Genomic DNA, 23,135 nt, shown 5'->3' on the forward strand with positions numbered 1-23,135 from the left:
CTTCTCTCTGATTATGCTTCAGCTTTTTTGAGAGTACCACTGATTATTATGACCACGAATGCTTGGTTTCTATGCCATTTTTTTTCCTCTGAAAATTGCAAATGCAATCTACATGTAAATAGTACAAATCTGTGAAAATTCACAGCCAATGTGAGAAACTGTTCTTTCGCCTCTCTGTTCTCATATACAGTGAAGGCATGTGTCAGCAAACCATTACACTGAAGAAATTAAAGGACTCATTCAAGGCTTTTTCAATAATTGTCTGCCAACACGACCTCACCACTTCAGTCTCAGGGAGTTATCTTGTGTTTTTAGGATAATTTGATTCAAAAGCATAAGAACCCTAAATGAAAAGTGGTAATTTGAAACCAGTGCAATGAGAAGCGCTTTCTATATTGAGTCTCGGCTATTAAAGAAATGAAATGCGATTATGGAACATAACAAAACAACACAAACAAATATTGGTCCTGTGCGTTATGATAATTTCAGTCAGCTAAGAAAAAAAAAAGGGTTGTTCTACTCTCACACATATCAAAGAGGCTCTTGCTACTGTCGTTCACAGTTGAGTCACTTTTTAAATGTCAAACTGTTTTTTGCTGGAACCAGTGGGCCGCCTATTCACAAGGCCGTCTGATACATGCTACGTTCTATTAATCTCATTATGTTTTGATACACAATCTTTAACCTGTAGGTCTGATTGGACATGGAACCCACTGTATTTATAGACAATAGCTAATGTCTTTTGTTTTATGCTCTATGGTTTTTCAAAGCTTTGAACTGCCGATAAAAGTCTTAGTTTATTTTGAATTATCCTTAAGAACTATAACAAAGGATAATATTAGTGTAGCGTTCAAAAGGGTTTTTTTGTTGGGCCTTCTTCTGCAACCATCAATTAAATTAGTTTCAGGTGACTTAATTCCATCTGTGACCAAGGTCTGGCTCTTTAAATCAAGGTTTTACCCTTTGAGTGGCATGAAAATGATTACACAGTTGACAATAAACAGTCTTTAGCATATTCACACAGCTAGCATAACTAGCATCTATAAAGCGCCATTCTCTTTGTATTTATTAGAGTTAGTACTTTCTTAATATAGAGTCTTGCCTTTAAGTTTAAAGCACAGAAGGATGAAAAGTTACAACTTTAGACTATGTTTTACTCTTTTTCTTATAATAACCGCAAATTGTCCTTGCATTTTCAAGGTGTGCAGTATTACAATTGCAAAGAACTATTTAGATGCAAATTTTTGGTATCCTGACCCCACTTCACCAGTAATAGATTTGGTCAGCTGAATGGACTTTTGCTACCTTTCATATGGATTTTAGTGCTAACATGAATAAGTTCATGGGAAATAGTAGAGATATCAAAGAAGTGAAGGAAAAGAAAAAGGAGATATGTGATTTAATGGGGGCTAGTGAAATCTGTGCAGTTCTTGAATGAATCACGGACGTGTCTCTACATAGCTTTCTTTTAAGTAACTTCTTACATCTCTGTGCTTCTTCTGACTTAATTTTTAAACATCTCACTGATACTGATAATTGTGAACTATCTTTTTTCTTTTTTTTCTTTTTGGGAGTTCTTACATTTTGGCTGAAAAGGAGACAACTTACAAAATAAACAACATCAATCTTTTCTGAATTTTGCAAGTAATTGTAAATGTGATTCTATAAGTTGTTCATAATTGCTTTCTGATGAACAATCTGACAAAGAAACACAGCATAGCACTGTAGGATGGGTTGGGGAAAAAAGCTGGTAGACTATATGCAGCCTGACTAATACTTTTAATGAATGTCTGGCTGGATCCTTAGATGATTGTAATATGAACGGTAGTGAGAGACATAATGTAGCCCTGTAACAAGTTTTGGCAATACTCCAGAACATGAAGACTTTCGATTGAGGAGAAATTGGTTATTGAGCATGCAGGGGTTTCTGAGAAGAATGAGATCAGTGATCAATAATGGGCTGGAACAGGATTGGAAAGCCTCAATAAGATGCTGCTGGAGAAATAATTCTGCTAGCTTTAACCCAGCTTATGACACGTGAAGAGGCAATGTGCTTTTCTGTGCGTCTGTGTTCAGTTTAATTACTGATTCAGCCACCACATAACTTTTTACATCAATTTTTTATTCATCACATCTGTATTTTTCTTGATTTAATTTTGTCTGGAATGAAATGGCATGAATAGGTAGAGACTCATCAGATGTAATATTATTAATTACTTTGTCCTAAATTTTCTCCTAAAGTATTGAAAACAAGAAAATATATCGTTTTACTTTGCTTGGTGCTAACAGGATTGTTGGCTGTTGAATATTTTGGCAATCGCAAATTAAAAAATGCCTTAAACGTGATTTAGTCTAAAGTGTCATAAAAATGTATTCTACTTATAATAAAGCTATTAAAAATAGACAAAATTCAAAAACAGCAAAAATTCTGTTTTAATGGTACACTGATAAAGGCTTAAATTGACCCGTTTATTGGTTCTAGAGTTATTTATGTGAACTTCATGCAAACTGAAGAATGTATTGTCAATAATCTATCATCTAAATAATTGTCTCCTTGTTTAAATTTGAATACCTTTCTGGCATGTTTCCTGCCTCTATGTCAATATTTAGACCCAGTCTGCTCATAAACCTATTCCTGTGACCCAGATGCCCAACGTCAGTGAGAGGATGAGTGCTGCTGAATCCTGTCATCCTTTGACCTTTTTCTCTCCTGCATCATTAGGACAGTCACAATTTTCACTTATTCATTTGAATATTTTAAGAACCAACAGATGGCTGGCTTCGGAGTAACCATTCAGAAATCCAACGGTCACAGTTTACTGACTCCACATCAGCATGTTAGCCTCATCACCATAAGCATGTTAATATCCCTGATATAACTCAAAGCTGTATTTTGCTGCAGATTTTCTTTTCTTGTTCTCCTGCAACATACTGAGCAACTGTCTTGCAGCTCACCAACAAAAAGCTTTTTTTATTTGACTCTAAAAATTGTGGTGCTAAAATGGTCTTATCTGATTTATCCCATCTTTGAGCTGATTGGTTAAATTGCTGGATCCTGTGAGGTGTCAGCTAATGGTTGAGGCTCTGAATAAGTGTAGATTCATATGGTAAAAAGGTTAATGCATCTGATTTAGGCCTGTTTTTATAATAGAGCTTTTATCATGTTTCCCTAATGGAGTACCATTTGCTCAGAGGATAACCTTTCTGGTGTTAGGCGTGACATATATTAATGCAAAGGAATTTTCTTAGCTGATGGATCGATGTTGTAAAATGAATTTCTTCTGAGCTGCTGAAGCTGAATTTAGTTTAACTGCAAAACCACCAACATTCCTATATGCCATTAAACTGCCTGAGGAAGTAATTTTACCCCCTGTCAATGCAGCCTTCATAATGACAAAGATGACATTTCTGGAGGCATTATTTTTCTTACTTTTCAGTCCTGCATATATATCTATCTTTTGCAGAAGAGAATATTTATATACATATATGTTTTAAAGTAATTTTTATGCTTGGTATGTAAAAAAAAAACAACCCACTTACCAACCTTTTACAATTTTCACAATTAAGCTAATAGTAAATAAAAACACTGTCGCCTTCAGAAAACGTATTTCTGTTTAGGAATATCTCACTAAAGGAGTGTGAATCTAAGTGCTCAGCTCACTTTGTTCTGATATTTTTCATTTGCCTATTTATTTTAGGTAAAGCAGTAAGAAAACCATATCAATGTTTCGATTGAAAGTAGTTTGTCATTTTGTTTTGGCTTATTACATAAAAACCTAGTAAAATACATTATATGCATGTTGATAAAAGTGTGAAAGAATTTAAGATAATGTTATAAAGAAAATAGCATATGTCATAATAATATACTAGCCTCTTTTACTGAGCTTACTCAAACAGTAGCATACCAACAATTCAAGATTCTTCTCTTATGAATATCATGGTTTCCCCAATCTGACATTGCTAGTTTGGGCGGCACATTGTTTGTACGCATTTCATGCTTTCTTCACTGGAAGTTGTTGGAAGAGGAGTTTAAATGACTCTGAAACAACTCAGGTTGGACACTAAAGATATGAAAATTTCAGATTAATATTATTGTGAACACATTTATCATGGTTGCCAAAATTAGTATGGCTTTCCTAAAATGTGAAATGTGTTATTACCAACAATAAAGCCAACATCAGAATAAATATCAAATAAATTGATATTTATTTGATAATAAATATCAAATAGTATTTTTGATATTTATTATCAGAAATATTATGTGATTAGATGTAGTTGTAGTAGTAGTACTCCACATAACTTCCCATATTTAAATGAGACTATGGACAAATGACAATTTATAGACTTATCCCACAATGTGTCCAGGATTCAAACTTGTGTTCTTACAATTAATAAAAAAAAGATGCAATTTAACGATCTTTGAAAGGTGTGTAGCAAGCTCTGTTATTTTTTTTTATTATAGATTATTAACAAAGTAGATGCTTGTCAAACTGCTTCAGGCAAAACACCCTGTTGAAACTATTAACAACCTCAGTATATGTTAATACTGGTAATCAGTTCAAGCCTTTACATGGGTCAAACCCTGGTTATACATTATTACTTTATCTCTCATCATAAAACACAAACATTGGTTATTTGATCATTTTTAACTGTAGTAGCGGGTCACCATGCATGGTTGTTTTATTTTCTGTGAGTGTTGGCTCTGTCTGCTGTAGACTGGCATCCGTTCCTCTCCCCCACTTCCAACTGGGATAGAACCCACTGTCCCTGCGACTCTGTACAGGATAATGTGGGTGTAGCTGATAAGTGGATGGATCTGCACTGGATTAAACAAATACAACCATCTGCTGCAAAAACAGTGTATAGCTTCTGCCACTCCCAAGCACCACAGCGCAATCCTGCTTTATTAAAATTTACGTGAGCTGAAGCCACTCGAGGCCCACCCTTCAGAATATTTCTGGCTACACTTAAGATGCACAGCGGGCTGCAAGCCACTGTTAAAATGTGCCAGAGTAGGCACTGATTGTTATCTAAAGCATCTGACCTTGAAGTGGTTATCTCATTCCCAGTAGGAGGGAAATCTGGCTTCTTTAGAAATATCAAAGGAGAGCTCCAAATCCTCCTTGTCTCAGATGCAGAAGTCCCTCATTAGGTGCCCTGCTGCCTTTCGGGCCAGTTTTGTTGTGACGTGTCTATCTTCCTTTTATCAGTCATGGAAGAAAAAAGGATTTAGATAGAACAAACGTGCTTTGCATGAAGCTGAAGCCTCTTTCAAAGCCTGTGAAATTACCGTGACTCACTGTTACTCAGCCTGAACCACAAGCTTTTTTTTTTTTTTTTCCTTTTTTTGACCATTTTAGGTAGAGTGGAGGCTTATCTCAAACTCATTATTCATACTGGATGCATCTTATTTATATTTACCAAGACAGAATAAATTAACTCAAATTGGGTGAAAAAGTAAACAGCAATCTATTTTGAAGATTTAAAGATCAAGACTTGCTCTTAATGTTTAAATACCTCACAAAAAGAGGGCAGGAGCTTTGGGGGAGACGGGGAAACTGGTAAATAAGGAAGAAGTTAGCAGCGACTATTGCTCCTCAGAAACTGACTTTGAATATTTATATCTCTGCCTGATGTGTGATATCCTTCCAGCTCCATTCACTCCAGAGCCAGTTAGAGTTCCAAGAACAGTCCATGGTGGAGAAGTCGCTCGTGAGCCGCCAGGAGGCAAAGATCCGCGAGCTGGAGACTAAGCTGGAGTATGAGAAGACTCAAATTAAGCGCTTGGAGGTGAGATGCTCCTGCTGGTCTCATAAAATGTAATAGAAATGTTCTGTGAATATACATATACAGTATATATACATATAAGGATAGAAATCAGACTTTTTTATAAATTTTATAAGAAACAATTTGGTTGTTTTTCCAGTAAGTTGTGGTATAGCACGCTTCACATAACCCATTTTACTGAAAGTAGGAAATGCGTCTAAAAAGAAATATTTTGATTAGTGTGTAAAGCAATGTGTAGTACAAACAAATGCGCTCTTGATTTTTTAATTTGCTGATAGCATATTTTAAAAATATCTATTAAATAGTCATTTATAAATGCAAACATTAAAAGTTGTCCATTATTTTTTTTAGTATATAAAGTCAATGTTTTCTCAATGTATTCAAATATTCATAAGAGGTTATTTTGATTTTAGATATTAGCAACTAAATGATCAGTTTGTTGGATTTGTTTTTGATTTGAAACAATGTGAAATAAAATTATGTTGAAATCTTTAGTGTTACTCTTGTGAAGTAAAAATCTGTGTAAAAATTTTGTAAATTAAACTTCAGACAAGATAAAGTGGTAATTTGTCTTGTAAATTAATTTACAAACATTTGTTTACAAGTGATAATCAAACAGTATTATTTGATTACACTATTTGAAATCAAACAATACTATTTTGAAACAGTATTTCAAAATACTGTTTGAGATCAACAGTATTTTGTTTGATTTCAAAATACTGTTTGAAATCATATAAATACTGATTTCAAACTGTATTTATATGTTTGAAATAATTTTTTAATGCTAAGCTGTTAAGTCAGAACATTGTGCTAACCACATTCCTCTCATTTGCTTGCCAGAGCCTAGTGGGCCGTCTGAAGGAGAACCTAGAAAAGATGACTGAGGAGAAAAACCAACGCATCACAGCAGAAAACAGGGAGAAGGAGCAGAATAAGCGCATGCAGAGACAGATAAGAGACATGAAAGAAGAAATGGCTGAGCTGTCCAAGAAGGAGGGGGAAGCAAGTCGGAAGAAGCACGAACTGGTAAGGTTTTAGCTTCCTTGGTAACCTCACCTGTATTCAAATTAGCTTATAGAGGAATGATGCCTGTTACGTGATGTTGTTCATTTGCCAGGAAATGGATATTGAGAGTTTAGAGGCAGCAAATCAGAGCTTACAAGTGGACCTTAAGCTGGCCTTTAAAAGGATTGGGGACCTGCAGGCGGCCATCGAGGATGAGATGGAGAGCGATGACAATGAGGACTTGATCAACAGGTACACTCCAGCTTTGAAGCTGTGAAAATTAATGTAGACCTTTTGCATTCCTGGCATTTTACCATGTTACTGGCAAGAAATGCACAAACATGTTAATGTTGGCAGTGTACCAATTGGATGAGGTCCTACGTTAATGCTTTTAGGGTTGCCAACTATTAGAAATTGATATAGGAAGCACACACTGCATCACCCACTACTCCCTCTTCTTCTTTGTACTGTGGGGGAACAAAGTGTTAGTGTTCCTTTTTCCCACTATAATGTAGACCGTTGCAAAGGAAAATACAAAATTTGAAGAAATTAAACCATTCTAAATTCAGCCAGACCTTTATTTTGGTATGTCAGTAAATTGTATTAGATACTGTTGCTATGGCAAACTTTCAGACTCTAGGTCCAACAATGAAACTGACCAATGTTCCTGAGGGATTTTTACAAATGCCATGTTCTGTTAATTTGTGTTTTCAAGTGCTCATATAACTAAAATGAACATGTTTCACATATTAGCTGATTTGTTTATTTTTATACAGTGTAGATCATTTTAAAATGCTAGATCGTTCTTCATGCTTAACCCAGACACAGGCTCTCTTTGTCATTTGAAGGTTGGTTTTACATAAAAGTTCAACATTGCAGTTTGTTGCATTTACATTAAAATAACAAAATAAAATTTCTAAAAGCCTTTGGCTTTATTTTTAATTATTTGCTTTAATGCTAGTAATATAAATCTCAATAAAATCAAATGTATTTTCTCATTTAAATAGTCCGAGACCCTTAAGATGCAATTTCTGAGTATCATCTGGGTATGCAATTCATTTAGATTTCTTAGTAATGTTTTCTCCAATGGTCTTGTATATTTTAGCCTGAAACAAAACATAAGTGTGTAAAGATAGTTTTAGTAGTAAGCAGTTTATTCTGGTGTGTGGTAAATTTAATTATAGCAAAGAACATATTTTATTAAAGAAAAAGTACCTGACTGTTTTCTGATTCTAGTTGTTCAGATAGTGAAGGGCTTCTAAAAACATTATTCATATATAGTAGCTATATTTGCTTTGCTAGGATCTTAACATTTTGTGTCATTAATACTCTGTTACCTTTTATTAAAAAGATTATTGTTAAGTTCAAGATTTTTCTTGGTTTGATAAATGAATAAAGGACTTCATATGTTTTATTTTAATACATAGTGGCTCTTTAAATACCAAATACGGGAGAATTTCCTATTTTAAGGGAAGGTTGGCAAACATGATTTATGCACACAGCTTCACCTTTCCAGTTTACAGGGACAGAAAAGAGAACCGAGCCATCATTAATGTTAATAATCTCAACTGTCTTTCATGCTGTGAGTCAAACTCGCTGCTGTGTAAGGGTCTGTTTCCTTTGCTTCAGCACACAATTGCAGTATAGCTAAAGGCCTAACAAACTACAAAAACCTGCTGCTTTTCTTAGCAGGCTGTCAGTCATCTCTACATACATTTCAAATCTCTTTTGTACTCTGGGTCATGTGCTTTGTCTGCTCCGAAAGTACTCCTCAAAAGGTTTAATTCAGCCTCCTGTGTCTGATCTTTTGTCTCTTTGCTTTTTTCCTCGCTTGTTTGATTACCGCCTGCCTCTTTACAGTGAGGTTGAGGGTTATGCATGCTCTGAACTCAGGGAAGTAAACACTGACTGCAATAATACAGACTTCCAAAAGGAAGACATTACAAACAGCGGCTCTGTTTACAGAATAATACATGGTTATTTTCATGTGTTTGCATTAGTGTAAAAATGTTTTACTATGGCGATATCTCATTTTGTCTTCCTTTTGCACTGTTATTTGTGTATCTCACCTTTGCTGTTTCTCTTTTCCCTTCCCTTCTTGGTGTCATCTTCACTTCTGGCAGTTTGGAAGACATGGTGACAAAATATCAAAAAAGAAAGAACAAAATGTGAGAATGGAAAAATGCATCCTTTGTTTCCGTCGTCGTGTGTTGGTTGAAATTTTTTTTCACACCAATTTTAACCACAGGGGAGAATAATGCACTATTCCTATTCTTTCACGCTTTAGTTTTCTCCTCCAGTAGCCCTGTGAAGAGAAGGCATTTTAAACAGAATGAAAGGCACTCTCTGTGTTATACATCTCAGATAAAAGCTGCGTTTAAAAGATGGCCCCATGTTTGATTTCATTTTATTTTATTTTATGCCAAGTATCTGCAGGTGTACACAGTCTGCCTCACTGGAGATTTCAGGCTTGTTTGGTGAAATTTGCACATAAATAGATGATATACTATAATTGAAAATGTCAGTCACTCTCCCTTAAACCAATCTCTATGCTTTGGAAAATATGTCTTAGAAGAAAAGTAGTATTCTAAAACAAACCTTTGGTAATACTGCATTCTTATCCCCCTGGTTTTTATTATTTTTTATTTATTTTTTACATCAAACATTTTTTGAAGTTTGATTGCATGCTATCAAGTGTTTAGGATTAAGGGATTAGGATGCTGGATTCAACTTTAGTAACTCCTGCAGCTTTTCCAAATCATGTTCAGCATGTACAGTCACATTTTGCAGACGTTTACAGCCTGTTTGACATGTGATCAGGAGGAGGTTAAGTCGAATTACTAGTTTCATCATGTTCATGTAAAAATATAACATCTAAATGATTTGATTTTTAAATATATATTTGAATAATACCTCTAGAATAATATATCATTCTATAGTTGCAAGCTTACAATAAGATTACAACTATTTTGATGTTCTGCTTTTTATAAAGCAGCTCAACTATAACAAGCCAATACTGGCTGGCTAATTAGGCCCTCTCTGCTCTTTTAGGCATCTTTACAGAAATGCCGCTCAAAGCTTGAAAGGTGTAATATTAAAAAGGTATAAAGTTACTAAGCATGATGGGCAGCTCTCCCATAGGGTTTCACCTAATGACCGTGTTTTTCGCAGCTTGCAATATTTACAGGTAACTCAATTAGTCCTTTTTGTAATCAAGTTAAAAAGTATATCAGCCTTCGGAGAAGGGCAGATCCAAACATTTTGAGAAAACTATGGCCACTCCAGCACTTTCTGTAACATTTTACAAAGCAGAAGAAACACGACATAAAACGTTTAGCTTTTTAAAAAGTTGATATATCTTGATACTGGTAACAGTCCCATGCCTAGCTTCATATATCTAATTTAAAATGAAATGTCACAAATGATCTTGTAGTCTTACATAAACTTGTTTAGCAGACAAAAGTGAAACAACAACAAAAATTGTTTAAGTGTGTTATAAACAAAAGTCAGCTATTCTATTTAAAAAAAACATTTTTTATGTGATTTGCCATCTGGGCTGTAATGAGATTTTGTGCCATGATATTTATATCTCTCTTCATTCTATAGTCTGTCTTGTAAACCATCGATCATCTTTATTTCTCAGTGTAAAATGATGAATAGACCTGTACCTCTGTTTTAGGTGCACTGAACAAAAATTCCATAAAACAGCTTGACATTTATGAAATTTTTTATTCTATTAGAGAAAATGCAAAAAATAACATATATATTTTTAAACCTTTAGCAACACGTTAGAAATAGACGAGTATAAAATCCAGTGTTTTGACAGACAAGTCAAGCCTGGACCTGTCCATATTCTGATAGAGGTAATTTGTGAAAACATTGTTGTATTTGTAGATACAAAGAAGGTTGATTCTTAGTTTTGCCAGAAATGTTTGCAGTGTCTCATTCATGTGAGCATGATATCCTGTACAATCTCATGAGCTCTATTTATTTCTACCCCCCCAATTTATTAATATGCTACTTTTTAGATGATCCAGTCAGTAGTTGGATTACATCCTTTACATAAACTGTATTGAATTGGATGTGACTTCCATGTGGGCTGGATCCTTGCAACTGTTGGGAGTGCAACTGTTTGATATTATGATGAAGGCCATGGGATTGTATACCATTGAATACACTGTCAGCATGTTGTGCAAAACAATAGCACTGCAGTGCACCACTTTAAATGCTTTAGCTCAAAGCTCAGCTGTTTTCCATGCATGCAATTTTTCCACTACTAATCCAATCACATTTAATCACTATGTTGAGAGAACATTTACTTCAATGCAAAAGTTTGCTTGTTTATTAAAATGCCTAGTGACTCTTCATAAATGTTAAAAGTGTCTAAGACTGATTGCCATTTTTTTTAATGTTTTGGATGTTGAAAATATTTTGAGACTTTTCATTAAGATATTTAAATCTGTGTGTACTGTCTGTCCATCCTTGGTTTCCTCCTTTTAATATCTGATTTGTCTCATTCATCATACTTAGATTTTTTATTTTTTTTTGTCGCATTTTCATCTGAGCACCCATGTGTATCGGTGTTCTTCGTTTTTTAATTTTTTTGTCGTGCAACTTGAGTAAAAGAGCGACGATTTGCCGTGTTTACTTAATCACATTTCGCCTCCTTTCAGCACCACTGCATTAGCAGGATGGATGAACATTAATGGAGGAGGTGATTTTTCTTCTAATAATGAAGTGGAATTTCCACATGATTTGAGGCCCTCTTCCATATTTTCACTCTCCGCGTTTGAAAACAGAGGTTATAATAGCGACTCGATTATTATTGCAGGGAGAAGATAATGTAAATTAAATTAGTGTTCAGGCTTCAGAATTCCCCCCCTCTCACATTGCAGCATTGAACATTACAAGACACTTTAATGCTTTACTGACTGGTTGTGTTTTATTTTTATTGTTTTTCCACCTTTCCACAAGGTGATTATCATTGTGACTATAAAGGGCAAGGAGTTTACAGAGTGTGTCGTGCTCAAAATTTTACAATAAATTGTCAGAACTAGCTTAAAAATACCGTTTTATGCTTGTTTTAGCTCAGCATTAAACTGATAGCACCAAGCCATACGGGACTCGGTGCTGAATGTAAGTATTTGTGACAAAGATTTACAACTGGTGCGGGCAAATTGTCAGAAGCGATTAATGTTGACTTCACAAGTCCTGAGGCTTGTTTGTATCTGAAAGCCTCTGGACTGGTTTCCTAGTATTGTGCGACCAGGGACAAATCAGTTGTGACACCGTTTTTACAGCACTCAATTGCAAGCCACCTTTTATTTTTGCACGCTTGTATGTGTTGGAGAGAGGCTGTGGAGAAGAGTTTGCCACTGGCTGGTTAAGAGTTTTTTTTTTTTTTTTAAAGTATCACATTAAAAAGTCACAGTATCACAGAGCTGACAAATGGGCAACATGTGTAATCAACTTGCTGGTATTAATGAGACTATTATCTGCTTTTTGATGGGCTTTTATTGGTGGTAGTTAATAAGCAGTCGTGAAGAGAGAGGGGGTGGAAAATAAACAGATGAACAGCGAAAGTTCTGAATTTTGTTTAGAAAGTGCTTCTATTTTGCTCTTTTTAAGTAGCAGTGCTTCCTGTTTAAATAGAATATGCCATAGTTATACTGTCTAAAGCTAATAATTGTTGAGCTTGTCACAGTTTTCTTAGCTGAGCAACGTGTGTTACTATGCTACAGTATTTTGTACTTCATCACTTGATATATAGTTAGAAACCATAAGTCTTTGTGGAGAGTGCAATCTCATCTGCCATTATCTGTTGGGGTAGTGGCATCAGAGCCAGGGATTTACAAAAGCTGAACAACCTGATCAAGAAGACTGGTTTTGTTCTGGAAACAACTCCGGACCCTCTAGAAATGTTTTTTTTTTTTCTTTTGCATAAAATCAAGGAAATGGCAGACATTTTCAGGCTCTTTATGACACTGTTATACTGTAATAGTGTCTTCAGTCAGAGGCTTTTTCAGAGCCATTGTAATACAAACAGTTACAGGAGGCCCTTTTTGCCCACATCATCATATCAGCATCCATGACAACTCTGAAGGAAATTGTGTAGTATGAGTTATAATAACATTTAATTTATCTCTGGTATTAATAACATATTTTTGATAGAAGTGAACAGACCATAAGTCCACCTAAATAATTTACAAACAAGTACAAACCTAGGAAAGGTACATGAACCTTCCATCTTGCTTGTTGCAAAATTCAGAATTTCATTCCGACCTTTCCAGGTTAATTGATACAGCGGTACATAGGCATCACCAATAGAGTATAGTGGCATTGAACTTGTTTGGCTGAAAAAACAGCAACTGTCCTTAACAGCCTCTTGTAAAAGTGCAGATGTTTAATGTTCACTAGCTTGAGCTGCTTTAATTAAAAACTAAAATTAACAAAAACATTGGATGTGTCTGACTAGCTGTTAGCCATCTATTGAGGATTTTTTGTTTTACTTTGATACACACTTAAGTAGATATAACATGTTTACTATACAAGTAGGCTATTACACTTACAAGAAAGAGATTTTTTTTTTAAAATATTTGTGGAGACTATGCGTTCAGCAGGTATGTTTTAAGAATACAGTTAGCAAGCTATTTCACACATCTGTTAAGCAGCCAGTGTCAAGTTTGAGTGTCCCAAGCAGATATTCCAACTGATTAACCACTATCACCTTATTATACCTGTTACACTGCTAAGATTAATGACAACAAACATGCATATGGTTTGCAGTAAACCTGTTGATTTAATATTTTTACTTAAATCTTTGCATCAGAATTATTTAATTAGTAAACGGATAATGCCATATAGTTATGAAAGCAATATGTTAAGACTGTTTTAGCAATAGTAGAAATATTGCTTGCTTTTTTTCTTTCTTCAGATCAAAGTGATTACATGATGCCCTACATTTTTTTGTTTGTTTTACATTTAATTCAATTACCATGATAACTTTTTACTTTTCCTTTTACGGTTGTTACACCCTGAGAATCATATAATAGCCTAAGCGAACTAAAAAGCCATTTCCTCTAACACTCTAATGCTTCTTTCCTCACAATCACCTTTATAAGTAGCCATCTTGTTTTATTTGTTGTTTTTCTTTTTAGGCCAGTGTAAAAAAAAAAAAAAAAAAAAGTCAGGTAGAAGCTTGCTTTGTTATCTGAGGAGGAAAATGACTGGATGTGAGTCATAGCGTTTGGGGACAAGGGGACAGGGGGTACGGTTGAGTGCTGTGCAGTGGGAGACCTTCCGTACATTAAGGCAAGTACTGCATGAGGACGACTGATGGAGCCCAGCAGCAGCGTGCCTGTCATTTCACACTTCTTGGAACATTGTGCTTGCACCTTGTGAGCATTTTACGGCATGTTCCAGGGCTCAGATAGATAAGCTTGTCCACAAAGACAGATCTGTGAAGTGCATCACTGTTTCTCATTTTTTAATACTAGGCAGCTCTGTGCGTAGTTCAGTGATATACAAGGCCAGATTTATGAAACATGGCTCTTTGAAAATTACTGTAGCTACGGCTATAAATAATAGTACAGCCAGCCATTAATCAAGTGGAGCTCAAAATTGCAGATGCTTTACAACAGTGCTGTCATCACTGGTTTGGATATACAGTCTGTCGTCTTGCAGCTAAGAATTGTATAGTGCAGGATGTCAGTTTTTGTGACAGACCTTAGCACGCTGTCAAACATACTTTAGGCCTACAGAGCATATGGGTATCTGCTATGTGCAAATGTATTCTCACACATAACGAAGCCAAGGAAGGGAGCACATGTACTCAAGTGACAAACAGTATGTCCTCAACAACAGAGCTATTCTCTCTTGATGCCTTTCAGCCATGATGATTTTCCTGCCAATTTAAGCTTCCAGGAACATTACATTATTTAAGGTATTCACTGCAGATCTGAATGAGCAGACACCTCAGCCAGGTGGAATCTGATTTTTTGAAATTTTTTTTATTTTTATCTTCATCTGTTGGTTTGTGTGTATTGATCGTGATGTCAAACTAAGAGGCCACAAGGCTGCCTGGTGGCTCTGCTCCAATACCAATCACCGAGGGACAGAGGACGTGCAACACAGATGCTCAAAGCTTAGACCCAACAAAACAAGTTAATTATACCTCCAAGAGTTTCCTTCACAAAGTGCACTTTCACTGGTGCTTTTGCAATGCGGTTGTATGCTGAAAGGATGTGATACTTTGTTTTATTTTCTTTTTTAGTCTAAAATTTATGGAAATGATGGAATCACAGCTGTTGCTTAACTGTAGCCTGTCTAATTTGCTTTGGGTCGTTACACTATCCCCTATTATTACGAGAAAGACTACAAGTGCAAAAGCTCGGCCAAAAGCTCTGGAAATGTGACAACTAATAATTATTTTTTTCAGTGTAACTTTTGAATATTTCTAAATGGTAATGAGTATGTCTGAAAAGTTTGTTGATTCTAAATGGTAAAACAGAAACTAACTATTTGTTCTGTAAATAGCTCACAGACATATGCAGATTTAGGAAAGATGTGTAAGGAATGAAATTTGGAATCAACACAAATTAGAGTGTTTTGCAAATGGATCCATCCTCCCTGAACTGTATCTTATGTTACAAGCACAATGTTTGATACACTAGACTGGATTTTATTTGATAGACATCGCAGGAAGTAGATCACAATTATGAAAGAAATTATTCTTTACGTCTTCAGATTTAAAAAAAAAAAATCTAAAAAAAGTGTGACATGCATATGTATTCAACCTCTTTTACTCAAATACCCTTAAATATAATCCAGTTGATTCAGTGCAAAAGTCTATGTATAAAACTGCATGTCATCCAGAGACCATGATCACCATAGTGATATATAATGGTTGTAGCATCATTCATCCTTTTCTTAAGCAGGTACAGGGAAGCTGATCAAATTTGATTGGAAGAGGTTTAGACCTCAAGATATTCAAATGTCAGCGTTAGTAATATTTTCCATTTCTAAATGTATAATGCTGGAGGATGCACACCCTAAAAGGTGCGCAGCTTTTAATGCTGTAAAAAACAAAGCCTCAAACTACTGAGTCAGGGTGCCTGAATACAAATGCACATCACACCTTTCACATTTTAATAGTTTAAAAGTTCAAAGCCATTTATCACATTACTTCCATTTCATAATTACACAGTACTTTATGTTCTTCAACATAAAATCCTGCTAAGTTAAGTTTAAGTTGTTGTGTGACAGAATGTAAAAAAATAAATAAATAAATCACAGGTGATGAATACTTTTGCAGAGCACTGCACCTTACTTGAAAAGGTGCAGTATTTTTAAAAACTTGCTTGATCCTTCACAGTGGAGAGGGGACAGAAACTGATTCAGAAGTGGAAGACCGAGTGGATGGAGTTAAGTCATGGCTCTCCAAGAACAAAGGTTCCAGCAAGACTTTGTCTGATGAAGGGAGTCTGAAGAGCACCAGGTTAGTCCTTGCATGCTTTATATCGTATCTGATGATCGTCTAGTGATTAAACTACCTCAATTTCCTATTTTCAAAAGGCCCACAATTACCTGGGGCATTGTGCAACAGAAGGAAGGGTATCTCATATGATTAGGTGTCAGCTCTCTTTTCCAGTAATCTGTCTAATGACAGGAGGTGGTGTGGGGAAGCGGCTGCTGTCACATTTATTGAGGTGGCCTGTGGCCAGTTGGCAAGCCTGCTAAATGACGCTTCTGACTCTGTCAGATAGGTCCTTTCACTAGTTGATTGCCTCAGTTATAGCAATGTATGCTGTGCACAACAGCAATAGTCAGAGGTATGGGTTCCAAGGACAAAATGAAAATGACAGCACCGAGCTGCCAAAAATGTAAAATCATCCCAGCCACTGATCTGGAGACAATGTTTCACAAAGCCAAAGATTAGGATTTATCATTTACATGTATATCATTCCTTGTGGTTATCTCTGGTGTCAATTTTGTTACGTAACGTTCCAGATATGCAGCAAATGCAGATGCCACAGAGATGAAAGAAGGTAAGGAGAAGATGAGTGACGGCAGCAAAGATAAGAAGGAAGTAGAGCAGAGCAGATCAGTGTCTGTCATGAGTTCCCTTAGCTACAGAAAACGCTCCAACTTGAAGGACTCCATTGGGGGCACTGGAGACGAGAATTCACTGTTCAGTACACTCAAAGAACAGCCAAACATACCGGATCACACTGCCATCCGCAAAGCGAAGTCAAAATCCGGTGAAATCCAGGAAGACAGGAGAAAAACTCAGGTCGAAGAAGATATGGATGACAACGGCTCGGTCATCTCTATGGCCTATTCTGAAGCTACAAGCCGAGCCAGGAAGGGCTTAGAGTCCCGCTGGACCTCCCGCAGCACCCCTGAGTTTGATACGGAGTCCATGGTGTCCTCAGTAGCTCCAAGCAGGGTATCCACTAGGAGGGGAATGCTGGACATGGATGATGACAATAAGTCAACCATTAGCAGCGTGAGTCGCGCAAGCCCCCGTTCTCTACGTCGCAGCAGCTCTTGGAAAGATGACAAACGAAGCAGCTCTCGCTTATCCGTCGCCCGCAGCTGTGGCCTCAGCGAATTTGGTTTGCACGTAAATGATGATGACGATGCACACAGTGTGGCTTATGGAGAAGGGAAACGTTCACCCTATAGTCCCCGGTCTACTAGTCGCAGCTACTCTACTCCACCTCAACCACGCTCCTCAGACAGCAATCCTCTCGAAGCTTCTGACATTAAACCCGTCACACACCGAAACTACTTGGACCCTGACCTGGAGGCTGCAATTAATGAGGTGCTAAGCTTCAAGCCCATTAAGTTCAAGCGTAGCAAACTGGACGAGTCTAGTGGTGACGAGGATGAAAAGAAGGGCCAAGGAGGTGAGGACAGGCGAAAGAAGGGAGAGGATGAGGGCACGTCAAGCTGGTCCAGCACCCCCCGGAGTCGTAAGGATAAAAAAAGCAAAGTCTCATCTTCTGAATCCTCTTCCTCCTCATCCTCCTCTTCCTCGTCCTCAGATGGTCGTCACAGCAGAAAGAGCACAAAGGGGAAAAAGGACAAGAAGTCCAAAAAGAAATCCAAGAAAAAGCAAAGTGAATCAGAGGATTCCTCTTCTTCCTCTGAGTCGTCCGAGTCATCCTCTTCGGATTCAACCGTCTCTTATCGAAGTTCCAACAGTGTTAAGAAGGGCCCAAAACAACAGCATGATGATGAAAAGGAGCGCTCAGCTCATGGACAAACTAGCAAAAAAGAAACTAAGAAGAAGCAGAAGAAGGTGGATAGCTTGGTGATGAAGTACCTCTACAGGCCTGACAGTGACTGATACCAACAGAATAAGGTGAAGCATGGTGTGCTATCTAGGAGCCTGGCATGGATTAAAAAGAATTGAGGATCTTCACCTCTGCATACTAACTTTGCTGTGTGAGATTTAATATTTTATATACTATCTCTGATACGCTAATGTTTGCTTGTACAAGATGAGTCATGCCCCCTTATTTCCTTTCAGACAAGTCACGTTTTCCTTTAAGTTTTAAAGAGCTTACATTAATGCTTTTTCAGGCTCTTAATTTGCTTTTATTTGAAGTGCATTATCATATGCTGTCATCACAGCCCATGACAAGCTAAGATTGCCTTCCATAAACACAGAATATAAACAGTGCAATTACCAGCATTTGCTCACCTTTGACTGCATGTGTATGCTGATTTTTTGTCATGGTATTCCTCTGTTTTGAGATTGCTGGTGTTTTAAGTCCGCTTTTGTCTCGGTCCCTTCTCATACTGGGTTATTGTTTAGCATCAATACAAACGAATCTGGATTTATACTAAATGAAGGCACCAAAACAATTATTGAGAGGAGTTTAAATAACTGCTTCCAACCTTCAACCAAACCTCACTTCAAAAATCTTTAGCTATCCCTTTAAGGATACCTATGTTGTCAATACTGAGCCAGTCAGGACAAACACATTGCCATCGTTATGTGGGATCTTGGATTTATGTTAAAATTTGCTGAATTTCTTCCTTAGACTCCTCACAATTTTACATATAAATGCTACAGCTGTATTAAATTGCCAACACTTTCACACAATGTTCATATGCAACCCAACGATTTTGTATTTTTCTCACCATGTTGTCCTGCTTTTGACTACAAAAAAAAAGAAGATTGTTTTTGCTTTCATTGTGTAACTGTAGTCACTCTAGATTGCTGTACAAACACACACCAGCTTTGCATCTAAATGACACCATAATTATCTTACTGGTTCCATTCCTTTCTAGTAATGAAAGGCATATCTGCAAATGTGAGACTTTCTCCTAATGTTGTTTGCTAATGCTATAAGTGCACTGTGTTAAAAGAAAGAGTCTGGCTGTGACTTTTCCTCCTGCACAGAGCTTGGATGAAAACGTTCCAGCAGGCACATCGCACCTACAGTGAAAAGAAAAATTGGTGTAATTTTGGCTGCCTCATTGCCAGACACTTTGCTTTATAAATTAAGTGTTGAAGCTCCACAGGCAGTCTATTTTAAGATGATCTTTTACAGATGTTTTGGGAATCACTGTTTATATTTAGAAGTACAAAATGATGGTTTCACCTTAGATCTAAATAAGCTTGTCCGAAGGATGCTGACAAATGTAGGGTTGTAGCAATAGCTCAGTTGAAACAGAAGCACCATCAAAACACATACAACTGCAGAAACTAACAAAAAAAAAAATCAAAAGCTGTGGTGCAACACAACCAGCTGCTACAGGAAGTTAGAAAAGTGAACACATTTGTATTGGCTTTCAATAGAAATACTTTGGAGTACCCACTACTTTTGAATTTCTTTGTAGTTGATAGTCATGCATTTAAATATAAGAATTTCTAAAAAAGAAAAACCAACAACAAAAAGAAAAACAAGAATTTAAAACTTAAAGTCTTAACAAACCAAAAAACTCCAAAGCACCTGTCTATTTATGCCTAACAATGCTAGAAGAATCTACCCCAGTCTCAAATCGGACATTTTCTCATCTACTCTAACTAGCTTTACTGTCCCGGCTGATAAGACACATGACCACAGTATGATGCTGCCACCTTTTTATTTCATTTGGTTGATTAAAGTATTCTGAAACCTTATTCATGACCTGTCTGGTGCTCCCGGCTCATCATGATGATCTTTGTTGTTGTTTAATAAACCCCTAAGTCTTTCTTTCAACTGAAGGAACAGACACACCAGTAGATGGTGGTAAGAGAACTTTGACAAGTTATATTTCCATGCCACTTTGCTATAAAATGAAAGAGATTAGATTTAAAATATTTTGGCTCCAAAAAGTTCAAACATGTGTGTTTGACTGAGACTGAGTTCAGCTTGGATTGTTTACCCTCTCACACTTGCAGACTCCAGTCTTCACCTCTACTCACACAAACAGATTTTTTGGCTGAGTTGCCCTGCCAACTGACCGCAACAAGTGCAGATTTTCCCCCTCGACTGGGAATCAGTGGTAAAATTGGGGAATAAATGGCTTAATGGGTTCCCAGATTTATTGATATCACAGTAAAGGAGACTAAATACAAATACATGCACTACTATGTGTTTGTCAATCAAATGAAATACCAACAAAACACATAGAAGTCCTTGTAAAGTGTGAAAATGTGAAAAGAGTATTATTAAATTTGTAAGGCACTGTACCTCCGCAGAGTGTGCTTTTTAAAGACATTAGTTGGATTCTGTTTTACTGTTGCGTGTGTTCATCCTAACATTTTTTTTTGCATGCACGAAGCAATAAGCTTTTTCCATTAATACTATAAGCAAATGTAAAGTGATTCGGTTATTTGCCTTCTATCGTATGTGCACACCTTAGTAAGGTCACAAAGAGCATTAATTTGTTGCCTAGATGCTGTTGTTCACCATAACGTATTTTAAAACCTCTCTGTCTTTGTCTTGTCTGTAAATAGGCAAGTCATGATATAATGGTGTGTCTATATTTGTGTTGACCCCTGCAGTCCCCCTGTGTACCGGAGACACATGAGTCTTGGCAGATCTGATGAAGAGGATGAGGCTGACAGAGACTCCGGCAGGCAGTCCCTGCGGCAAAGCAACAGCGACGGCTTATTGATTGAGAGCTCGTCGTAACCCCTCAGTCAGGCAACCTTGTTCTTTCAGCGACACCAATCACACAGAAGGGACTCGCTTCGTCTCCCAGCACTGTGTTACCACTGCCCAGCATGCAAGGACAGAGCAGAGAGGCACACAATTCTTCACCCTGGACTTGTCATCACGTTTATTGTGGTACCTTTCATTAGCACGAAGTAAATTTCCTCCCACGGCTAAGTTGTGCCTCTTCATTTTTACTTTAAACAACATACTGAGTTAGTTACACAGCAAAGAAAAAAGAAAAAAAAAGAAAGTCAAGCACTATCTAAAGAACTTTCTGCTGCTGCTGCTGCTTTAATTTACGAGAGCGTCTTTTCAGGCAAATTTAAGCTCCCCTCTGCTCTCTGCTCTGACTATACACATCGCTTTGCCAAGAGGATTTAGATAAGCTGCTCCGGCTGGAATCCTTCAAGAAGGTCTGACCAACTATTAAGATTATTCTTATCTTCTCTCCATTCATGTGGACTGGCACAGTGGGAGAAATTAGCCAGTTTTCAATTAGTTATCTTGCTGTAAGTTTACACAGGGCTCATGTCCTAAATTAAGATATCTCTATATGAACAAAGTGATGCTGTGTTATGACATGAAAGTAAAATAAATTGTGAAAATAAACGTGTGTGTGAGCAAAGCTGTTAGATGATTAAACGTGACCCTTTCTGTCACGCAAAAGGTATTTATATAATCTATACATGTGTAAGATTGTATCTGGAATTAAATGCTCTAAGTTATATTTAAATGAGGGTTTTCTAAGGCTTGTTGAAGAGTGAAAAGTAAAGTTTATGTAATATTTATGTTTTATCCTTATCACCAAGTGGGATTCACATTGAAATGCATCAGATTTTGCTCCTACATGGGAGAATTCTTGAGCGTTCAGCATTAATTATTGTGTTCCCGTTCATATACAAGCTTTTCATCAGATCATGTAGATGCTGAGATGCAGGAATTAATATTGTATTTTTAAGATGCATAGGGTGCAAATTTCATCTGCCTCTGACCAACTCCTGCTTAATTGTTGGACACCCTGCAGATTAATGCCCCAGATTCAAAGCAATGTTTGAATGTCATTGGTTCCAGCGGTAAAATACTTGTATGACGTTTTTTCAATGCTTTATTGTAATAATATTTTGGTGTGCCAAAAAAACAAAAATCCCTATTTCTAGATTGTGTGTTTATTAAAGTGGTTAAGTTTGATTGATAGTCATATTTTCCACAATTCAGAGTTCTGCCTGCTACTGCATTGAAATCAGACAGGTGGGGTAAAACACAGAAAATCACTGCAGTGGAATTCACTTCCTGGTATTCCAGTTAATCTTTCCTTTCATGTTGGCGCACCGGAGATAAATTCCACTTGGCCTGAGGAATGATGCTTCCGGAGATCGGCGACCTCTCCCTGAAGAACAATGCAGCCATCGTTTTCACAGAAGTCTCCCAGGACAAAGCTAAGATGGGCTGGTATGAGATTCTTTGGAGTAAAATACCACAGTTTTATGTTCTCTATACAAATACTTAAAACAAAAATGTTTAGCATTGCCTAACTGCTTTATCTGATACACCAAGGCAGTTATTTTTCATACTGAGGATTAGTGTGAGAGAATCTTCTCTTGTAGTTTTGAATGAATAATTTCTTAAAACCTTATATTGGAAACTATCTCATGCTTAGTGTTCTACATCTAATTTAGAATAATTTAGTTTCTTCTTTTTACTTGCATTAAAAATAGACAAAACATTTTAATGTGCAAAATAAGGAACTTGACTTTGTTTTATGTGACTTACTATTACAGGTGCTAAAGGATCTTGAATAGTGTACACTCAAAACCATTGTCTTTGAATCTTAGATCTGAAACCCTTAGCATACCTTGATGCTGGTAACCCCCCATGGTTAGAATAAAAACCAAAAAAGTCGTGTTGCTCTGCCAGCTCCCCACCTCCCAGTTCGATTTGAGTATCTACAAAGTGTGCTGAAAGACAGCGCATTTCCTGGCACCTCACGGTAAAACACATGGGACACAAAGGATCCAACATCCCAGTGCCAGACTGCACCAGACGACCCCCAGCGGCCCCCATGTGCCCTCCCTGGGCGTAGCTGCTGCACACAGTGTTAATAGAGTTGCTGCTCACTGAAAAGTTGCATAAAGATTTCTAAAAAATTCAAACTTGCATTCTATAATATAAAACCTTATCTGAAGA

The 23,135-nt window shown here is 36.8% G+C and overlaps 1 protein-coding gene across 8 annotated transcripts in view; it reads left to right on the forward strand.

The window, feature by feature from the left end:
- The window catches only part of LOC116728393 (unconventional myosin-XVIIIa-like), an 86,916-nt gene extending 64,777 nt beyond the window's left edge, over positions 1 to 22,139 (forward strand). For 7 of the 8 annotated variants that reach the window (XM_032576474.1, XM_032576478.1, XM_032576480.1 and 4 more), the window contains 7 exons: positions 5,653 to 5,790; positions 6,628 to 6,813; positions 6,905 to 7,044; positions 8,916 to 8,960; positions 16,166 to 16,288; positions 16,801 to 18,160; positions 20,798 to 22,139. In XM_032576474.1, the coding sequence (XP_032432365.1) occupies positions 5,653 to 5,790; positions 6,628 to 6,813; positions 6,905 to 7,044; positions 8,916 to 8,960; positions 16,166 to 16,288; positions 16,801 to 18,145 (1,977 nt within the window). In that variant the 3' untranslated portion in view covers positions 18,146 to 18,160; positions 20,798 to 22,139. The remainder of the gene's footprint in view (positions 1 to 5,652; positions 5,791 to 6,627; positions 6,814 to 6,904; positions 7,045 to 8,915; positions 8,961 to 16,165; positions 16,289 to 16,800; positions 18,161 to 20,797) is intronic. The other variant, XM_032576482.1, reaches the window with a different exon arrangement.
- The last annotated feature ends 996 nt before the right edge of the window (positions 22,140 to 23,135 follow it).

This window comes from Xiphophorus hellerii, chromosome 11 (genome assembly GCF_003331165.1).
Source record: "Xiphophorus hellerii strain 12219 chromosome 11, Xiphophorus_hellerii-4.1, whole genome shotgun sequence".
In the NCBI taxonomy this organism is placed as follows: Eukaryota; Metazoa; Chordata; class Actinopteri; order Cyprinodontiformes; family Poeciliidae; genus Xiphophorus; species Xiphophorus hellerii.